Raw genomic sequence first — 9,494 nt, 5'->3', positions numbered from 1 at the left:
TACAGTACATTAAGAGATGTTCTCCAAAGGAAGTTTCTGTTAAGAAGTGTTTATATAACTTGGAATCTTCTAATAGGGCTATGAATTTAAAACGGGTTTCTGTTAATGTTTCTCCTCCACGAACATGTTCCTTCTGTGGGAAAAAGAATCATTATGTTCATCATTGTTTTTCTAGAAAGAAACAGATTTCTGATCTTCATAATATACTTTTTTTCGCTGTCGACAGAGTAAACTTTCTAATAAGCACTACAATGGATTTCATCCCTGCAGAAAAACAGGATTCTCATAAAATAGATTTCAATGATCACTCATCTCGAAATCCCCACAGGAATCGTGTTCCTTCGAATGGTGCAAATTCTTACACCACAAAAATACACATTCCAAGTATTTATGAGAATAAGTCTGGTAAATCTAGGTCTAGATGGTGGACACATGTCTCTTACAATCCTCTGGACCAATTTCTAGAGGTCCTAGACTTAATCCTTAGGAAAAATATTTCTGATGGATCACCTGACAAGGTTATGTTGAATTCTTATGGAATAAAAAATAACTGAAAGAAGGTAAGGAATACCAGGTTCAAACCTTCAGATGGAATTTACAACTCATCTCTCAAAACTCATTGTGAGATTACATCTCACTTGGCTGCCTAATCTTAGGCATTTTTATTTTTGTATCTAACTTGAGAGATGCAAGAATGACTTTTGGGAGATACTCAAGTCTACTGTAGTTTTCCATTTGTATTATGTTTGACTATGCTGTTTTCTTTTGCTGTTATGTACCTTCCTCTTATGCTCTGATTAAATTCTTAATTATTGAGTGATGATGAGGAGGGATATATGAAAACATGGAGTATTTTACTCTTCTTGGATCACTTCTGATATGTTATTTTCTACTAGTCCACGAACGTCCGCGTCTCACTTGGGAGTTTTAGGGTTTCCATAACAAGGGTGTCACTTTCTTGCTTGGAAACATATATATATCTTATATTGTTTTTTCTTCCCTGATAATAAAAAAAGGATATGGAAAACTCCTCAAGACCTCAAGAAGTTGTGAATCTTGAGATGGAAGAAGACTCTAAAGGATGCGATTCCGTTCAAGAACTTGTCTTGAAAAAATGATTGAAAGGAAATAGTACAACTCATGGATTGAAGAATCTGTCAAGGATTTAATTCTTTTCTAGAATGACTCCGGGGTCGAGTTTGCAAATATTCAACTGCAAATAAATCAGCTTATTGATGGTCAGGCCAAAATCCTTGATCAGGAATCAGAAGAAACTCATCATGGACTGTGTCAAAGCTAGGCATCTTACCCGCATAGTCGATAGGAAAGTCAATGTTCTCATACATGAACATGGGGTTTCTACGGTCAAAAGAATCAAGGATACCAGTGATAATTTTTATGATGGACCCTTTCAAAGGTATGATGTTATCAAAGAAAATTGATTCTTATTTTGTCTAGGAAAACTTCTTATGATAATTTATTCTTGTATTTTTAAGAAGGATAACTAGGGCTTGGAATAGCCATTATTGTGAGTACACATAGCTATGTCCAACGTTTTCGTCTTACAAACTTTTTAGATTTATTTATTTAAATTCTAAAGTTTACTTGGAAGATGATTTTGCAGTATTAATCTTTATGATTTTGTATATTGCAATTTGTTATGGGATATGTGTGTTTGCGTCCGTAAACCATGATTGTCCCATACTTGGTCAAAAGTTAAGTCTTTCATATGTAGATATGCAAGTATTGATAAAAGATTGAATAAACTTTTGACAAACAAAAGATAAGCCTATTATGTCATTATGCAAATATTTATGAAAGATAGGATGAGCTTTTGTTTACAAAGATTAAGTCTATTATATGTGATTGTGCAAATGCTGATGAAGAATAGAATGAATCTTTGTTTATTCTGCAGTACTGATCTTCCCTGATTCATATTATTTATGTAAATACTGCGTGGTTCCATAAGTTCTTTTATGTGAGCATTTCCGATTAAATTAATCATAGGTTCTCTTGTGATTAGTTTAATTGAGATTTTTGGACACAAATTCATATTTTCATGTGATTTGTTAATGTCCAATGTTCTTTCGGGAATGACATTTTATGGGGGAGAGTTTGATAGACGCGTTTATGTGTCTATTTTTGTCTCGATTTTATATATTGTTAGTGCTCGATTATTATACTTATTATGGTTTTTGTGTCTTTGTAGGTGTTTTTAGAGAAATAAGCTTTTGTGGAGAAAGTTGCTTAAAAAGTGGCATTTGGACTGCCAGAGGAAATTACTAAAGGCACCCCAGATATGTGTTAAAGGCATGCCAGAAGTATGTTGGAGACGCCCCAGGAAAATGTTATTGGCACCCGAAAATTTACTACAGGCACCCGGAGGACAAATGCTAGGAGGACCCCAATAGTGGATAAGGGGTAACCAAATTACTAAGGGGGACCCCAAATTTCTATTCGCACCCATCAATTGGATAAGGGGAGGTCATCCCCTACCTTTTGAATTTTCGAAATTGGTGGGAAATATTGGCACAGAAGAACAGATTTATGATTCGAATTTAAGGGATGTTTGGGATAGATTCAATCGCCGAATTCGGTTGGGTTGGACTCGAAATGACAAAAAAGGTTGGGTACATTTGTTCGGATCGACTGGAATGGGTTAGATAATTGATTCTCAACAAATCAGGAAAGAAAGAGATACTCGGATTTTTGGGAGTTTCGTGGAGAATTTCAAGGGATGTTGCGATATGATTTTGTTTTTACCTAATTTACAAAGGCGAATGACGTGTTTTGGGAGATAAAAGAGGAATTAAATCCTCTTATTTTCGGTCGTTTTATGAAACAGGGAAGGTGAATATTCTCGGAAACTTTTGATTTTCTGTTAAGGAAGTTACGTGCAGTTTGGGAATATTTTCAATCACACAGTACACGTATGCTCCTAGAACTATATTTTATTGGTTGGGGAAGATTTTGACAACACAGAGAAGCCGCGAAGAAAAGAGAAAGTCCGAAACTTTCTGCAAAAGTAAAGAGTGAGATTTGATCGAGTTTTATGAGCTTGTTGTGTATAAATAAGGTGGCTAGAGACACACAAGGGAATATCGAGAGTTTGGAGAGGTTATCGAGTAGTTGGGTGAAGTTTAGAACACTGCATAGCGAGAAAGAAAAAGTTCCTGCTGCTGCAAGGGAGGAAGAACACGAAGAACATTGGGCTGATAAAGTCAGTCGCAGAAACCAGTCTTATATCCAACCGCAGAAGAGAACTATCGTTGTTTGTTCAGTTGCAAAAGGCTTTCTGTGACTGTTGTTTTATTCTTTTTTGATTCTTTTCACCTTTGTAAACACCTTTTGAGCAATGAATTCATATTTTGAGCGTGTTTCCAACAAGATGAGCTAATTACCTCGTAACCAAGGCAATGGATGAAGCTACTTACACATGATTGATGGGTAACTATTTTATTTTCTCTAGTTTTATTACATAAGGTTCAAGTTGTTTGCATGATTTTCCTAATTATTTTTCATTCAATTTGATAGGTTATGCTTTGTTAAATCTATTGATAATCTATGCTTAAGGTTTACAAGTAATATTTGAGAATCTGTCTGATTTTTAGTGAGTTAAGATAAAAAGAGGACTTAAAAGTTGATTAGAGTTTTGAAATCCTTATCAATCAATCATGAGTAGTAGTGGAATCCAAAGTCTTGGTTATTTCTAAAACCCCGATATCACTTCCACTTAAGTTTTATTAATTTTAGCATTAAAAATTATTCTGAAACCAAATATCTCTACAAGTCTTTGAACGGACTTTTCTTATCACTATAAAAACTACATCAGAGTTCTTAATTGAACTTGTGTTTAATTGCCAAATATTTGTGGGGAGTGCGGTTGTGGAATATTATAGGGGTTATCTTGTATCTTTATAAAATCCTTGGTGAATGCATGTAGTTTCGACTATATGATTGCACCTAAAAAGTTGATATGTACTTTCTTTTGGTCATGAAGTGTCTCTATGGAAATTTCATTAGGATCCCACTAGTTTTCGTACCTTTGCCAATTTTATTGACAAAAAGGAGGGGAATTAATGTGTAGTTCACACTACAAATACATATGGTTTTCGGATCATTATGTAAGGGGGAGTGGTTTTCATGTGAGATGAAGTATTGACTAAGGAGGAGTGATACACATCACCATAGTATTGTTGTCGAAGTTGTGATACAATTGAACTTTAATGTTGTGTACTAATACTATGACAGTGTGTAACAATGATTGAGAGCTATTGTTTTCTCATTGTTATGGCTACGGATCTTCAACAACGATGATGCTGAATTAAATATCTTTGGAATCATTAGAGTACTTGGAAGTGACGAAGATTTCGAGTAATGTTGAAGAACCAAGGAGATCAAACATGTGGGTGAGAAGCTGCAAAGTTTATTTATTTTGTATTCCATATATATTGATAGTTTTGTCACTAAAATTGACAAAGGGGGAGATTGTTAGAGCACTGCTCGGTCGAACTCGCAAGCGTTGCTATCTCAAGCTTGTTTGTCAAGTTTAGTTGCTAAAACTATAAGTCTTGATTTCTAGTCTACTTATACCTAAGTCTCGGACTAGGATAGTAAGTGTAGTTGAGCTCTAGATTCCACGACGTTCATCATGCAAAGACGAAGAACTACTCAAGGAAATGGTGCAACTTCATCGACAAAAAGGTATGTGGGGGACTTGAACTTATCTATCACTCAAAAGTCTTTCTAGTCTATCTCCTATCTTGAGACAAAAGTCGTATTGCTATATAGACTTCGATTATACACATTTGCTATTTCGAGCCGAGTTTATCTCGCTTAACTATTTCTCGAAATATGTGTTGGTAAGCTTTCGCTTTGGCCAAGTTCATCTTTACTCGTGACGAAAGTCATGTTGATCATTTCAATAAATTGAAAATCGCTTTGATGAAAAATAGTTTGTGAATAACAACTATATAAGTGAGTTGCGCTCTGTGAATCGGGCAACGAACTCGGATCAAACTCCGTGACTTTTTTTCCTTCGTCTGAATCTAGATTTCGGGGTTGTTTCTTTATTAATTCAGGTGATTGTTCTTCAATTTGTCTTGTTTTTTGTTCCATAATGATTCAGGATCTTTAATTCTAGTGGTTCTTATGGATTCATCGTCTAAAACCACTTCAATTAATGAATCTAATTCAGAAAAAAATCTTAATAATGATAATATTTCAAACAACAATTTCCCTTCGATAGATTTACCTGATGATCTCTTTGAAGAAGCTATTAATCCATGAAAGTTTTCTTTGATTGGAAGATTAAATTTATAAAAAATCAAATTTATAGATGCTACTGTGATTTTGAAAAAACAATGGAAATTAGTTGGTGACTGTAAACTCATTCCTCTTGAAAGAGGTTTCTTCACCATCAAATTAGATAATGAAACTGATCATCAATATATCAAAGAGGGTGTATGGGAAGTTCTTACTCAGATTCTTAAAGTAAGAAATTCGATTTCAAACTTTCGTCCTACAAGTCAAAGAACTTCGAAAGCTATGGTATGGATTCATTTTCCAGGTATGGGTCTTGAATTCTGGAATGAGGAAATTTTATTCAAAATCTGTAAAGAATTAGGAACTCCTGTCAAAGTTGATAATGCAACAATTAACTGTGAAGTTGGATATTATGCAAATGTTCTGGTGGAAGTAGATTTTTCTAAATCCATTCCTAATAAGATTTGGATAGGTACCAAGTATGGAGGCTTTTTTCAGGATATTCTGATTCCTGATTGTCCTAAATTTTGTTCTACCTGTAAAATTATTGGTCATTTGGTTTCAGAATGCAGAGTAGAGAAGGCTAAAAATCAATCAGTTGAAAAAACTAATCAGCAGAGAACCAGAGCTACTCAGCAAAGAGCTAAAGGTACTATGGTTCCTTTTGATATATGTAATAGCTCTGCAGAGGAAACTAGTCATACTATTAAAATGATCCAAGGAAGTACTTCAAATTCAGTCGAAAATCATCAGCAACAATCAGCAGCATCAATAATTTCCAGTATTGCCACTCTAGTGACTCTTCGGCAACACAATAATTCAGAATCACTTAGTACTTGTAGTAGATTCAAGGTTTTGACACAAGATGATAAAATTGATGAAGATAATCTAAGTGTAGATGAAGAAATTATTGTTGATATTGAACCACAAAAATTAATTCATTTAGCTGAAACTACAGAGTTAGATAAAATTGAAGTAAAATTTGTTAATGGTGGTTCTGGTAAGGTTACAACAGAACCAGTTGCTTACACTACTTGGGTTTCAGTCCTTAATAATTCAGCATCTCAGATATCTCCAAGTCAAATAGTTAACAATCAAATTTCAGGTAAAAATGCTTTCATTGAAAAGTTACATCATCCAGTCACTAAGCATATTACACAAGGCAAGACTGATAAGTCAAGTAACCCAGTTCTTGTTAAGTATAATTTCAGGAAAATGTTGGTAACGGAGGTCAAAAAAACCTCCATATCACACAATGAAGACAATTTTTTGGAATTTGAGAGGCCTTAGAAGAGCTAGGGCCCAGCAAAGGTTAAAATCTTTAGTTAGTCAATTTAATTCAACTTTAGAGTGGATTGTTGAACCAAAAATCAAGTGTTCTCCTTCTTTTTATAATAAACTAAATCTGTCAGGTATGCAACAGATGGTGATTCAAAATGAAACTGCTAATCATAAAAGTAACATTTGGCTATTTTGGAGTAAGTCAATATCTACACTAAAAGTTGTCTCCATTACAAGTCAGGTGATTACAGTTGAAGTGGGTGATGTGCTAGTATCTGGAGTTCATGCACATGTCAATATGGTGCAAAGAAGATTTTTATGGTCAGAAATGAAGTTTATTAGTGATCTTAAGAAGCCTTGGCTTATATTGGGTGATTTTAATGCTGTTTTATCTATAGAAGAAAAAAAGGGTGGTAGAACTCCTTCAAGAAGATCAATGCTGGATTTTGGTGATTGTTTAAATGATTGTGGGCTTCTTCAAGTTCCCAAAATTGGACTAGATTTTTCTTGGTCTAATTGTCAGCAAGGTAACATAAGAGTTTTGTGCAATCTTGATAGGGAAATATGCAACATGGGATGGTTAAATGTTTACAGTGATTGGGGATACAAAGTTGGAACAAGAATAACTTCAAATCATTCCCCATTACTGGGAGGTTGTGCCAATGTCCCAAAACCTTGTAATGCTCTTTTAAGATTTCAAAAGATGTGGTTAGAACATCTTTACTTTATGAAGCTAGTTGAAGATAGTTGGTCTGCACCATTAAATGGAGATCCTCCTTATGTTTACATGCAAAAGCTCAAGAGATTGAAAGTAACTTTGAAAAAGTGGAATTGGTCTGTTTTTGGAAATATTCAAGTAAAAATCAAAGAAGCTGAGGAAAAAGTGAAGGAAAAAAATGCTTACTTCAGATAGAAATCCTAATGATGAGAATGCTCTGCAAGAATTAGTTACAGCTGAAAATGAACTTAATTCTAGAGAAGTTCAATATAGTACAATGCTGAAGCAAAAATCTAGAATTCAATGGGTCAAAGAAGGGTCAGCTAATACCAATTTATTTCATTCTAGTATCAAAATTAGGCAAACAAAGAACATGATTTGTTGGCTGGAAGATGAATCAGGTAATCTTATATCAGATCAAGGCAGAATAGTTGATGTTTTTGTCCAATTTTTTGAAAAAAGATTTCAATTTCAAGAAGTTCAAGTTGATGATTCACTCCTAGAAGCAATTCCTAAACTAGTTACAAATGAAGACCAAATAATGCTTGAAGCAGTACCAGAGATTGAAGAACTTAAACAAGCAATTTGGGATATGGATTCAAATAGTGCTCCAGGGCCTGACAGCTTCTCAGGCATGCTTAATAAAGCATGTTGGAATATTATTCAAGCTGATTTTGTTAAAGTTGTTCAATAATGTTGGAGAAGGCAATACATCCCAAAAGGTCTTAATTCTAACTTTTTAGTATTATTACCTAAAGTTCAAAGAGCAAAGAAGCCAAATCAATTCAGGCCAATTGGTTTAAGCAACTTCAGTTTCAAAGTTTTTACAAAAATTCTATCCACCAGAATGGGAAAACTTGTAAGTAAGCTAGTCTCTCCACAACAAGTAGCTTATATTCAAGGAACAAGTATTCATGAACAAGTTATGTTATCATCTGAATTAGTCAATGAAATGAAGAAGAAGAGAAGGGAGGCAATGTAGTTTTAAAATCTCTCAAGACTATGATTCAGTGAGCGGGAATTTTTAATTCAAAGTGTATGGTTTTTCATCAACCTGGTGTGATTGGCTAAGAGTTTTATTTTCCTCAGCAAAAATTTCAGTAATGGTTCATGGAGGACCAAATGGATTCTTTTCAATGCAAAGAGGGTTGAAGAAAGGTGATCCACTCTCACCCATCCTATTTGTCTTAATGAAAGAGGTTTTAAATAGAAATTTGACTAAATTGGCGGAAACAAATCAAATGCAGCCAATGGTTACAAGAAATGGTATCTCTCCTACCCATCTTTTATTTGCAGATGATGTTTTCATATTTAGCAATGATTCTAAAAAGAGTTTGGTTAATCTCTTAAAATTACTAGAAGCATATCAGCAGAGCTTGTTAGAGCACTGCTCGGTCAAACTCGCATGCGTTGTTATCTCAAGCATGTTTTTCAATGTTAGTGATCAAAACTATAAGTCTTGATTTCTAGTCTACTATAGCTAAGTATCGGACTAGGATAGTAAGTGTAGTTGAGCTCAAGGACTCCATGGAGATTCATCATACAAGACGAAGATTTACTCAAGGAACCGGTGGAACTTCTCGACAAAAATGTATGTGGAGACTTGAACTTATCTGTCACTCAAAAGTCTATCTATTCTATCTCCTACTCTTTGAGACAAAAGTCATATGCTATATATATAGACTATGATTATACACATTTGGTATTTCGAGCCGAGTATACCTCGCCTATTTATATCTCGAAATATGTGTTGGTAAGCTTTTCACTTCGACCAAGTTTATCTTTACCTAGTGACGAAAGTCATGATATGTTTCAATCACTTTGAAAATTGCTTTGACGAGAAATTGTGTAACAACTATATAACGTCCTCTAAGTATGTTTCAATGATTGGAATGAGAGTTTAGATTACATAACCAATGGATTCCTTGAACTGAAGTTTTCGAACTTTGTTGATCAAGAGAACCGGAAGGATGGAAAGTACCAAGTCCGCGAACTCAGTCCGCGAACTGCCGAAGTTCTAAAACCCGAGAATTTCTGCTGGAGTTGACAAACTACTTGCGTAAGCTAAGTCTGTGAACCCAGTCCGCGAACCAGCGAAGTTCTCATCCCGAGAATTTCTGCTGGAGTTTGTAAACTCTATCCGGTGTCTTAAGTTCGCGAACCTAGTCTGCGAACTTGAGAAGGTTATATATCTAAAGATGATTTCTGAACTTAATCTTAATATACTAAG

The 9,494-nt window shown here is 34.6% G+C and overlaps 1 protein-coding gene across 1 annotated transcript; it reads left to right on the top strand.

The window, feature by feature from the left end:
* The first annotated feature begins 5,547 nt into the window (after positions 1–5,547).
* LOC113332413 lies at positions 5,548–7,459 on the top strand. Its single transcript, XM_026578960.1, has 2 exons — positions 5,548–6,486; positions 6,689–7,459. The coding sequence occupies exons 1-2, from the start codon at positions 5,548–5,550 to the stop codon at positions 7,457–7,459; spliced, it is 1,710 nt and encodes a 569-aa protein (XP_026434745.1).
* The last annotated feature ends 2,035 nt before the right edge of the window (positions 7,460–9,494 follow it).

Source organism: Papaver somniferum, unplaced genomic scaffold (genome assembly GCF_003573695.1).
Source record: "Papaver somniferum cultivar HN1 unplaced genomic scaffold, ASM357369v1 unplaced-scaffold_131, whole genome shotgun sequence".
Taxonomy (NCBI): domain Eukaryota; kingdom Viridiplantae; phylum Streptophyta; class Magnoliopsida; order Ranunculales; family Papaveraceae; genus Papaver; species Papaver somniferum.
Note: the sequence above shows the minus strand (reverse complement) of the source record. Positions and strands in the feature narration are given on the sequence as shown.

What these genes read in the sequence shown, in the direction of transcription:
- LOC113332413 (XM_026578960.1), top strand. Translation starts at nt 5,548, where the DNA reads ATGGTATGGATTCATTTTCCAGGTATGGGTCTTGAATTCTGGAATGAG. An exon ending in ATAATTTCAGGAAAATGTTG is followed by an intron (nt 6,487 to 6,688) that starts GTAACGGAGGTC and finishes GGTATGCAACAG; the next exon opens with ATGGTGATTCAAAATGAAAC.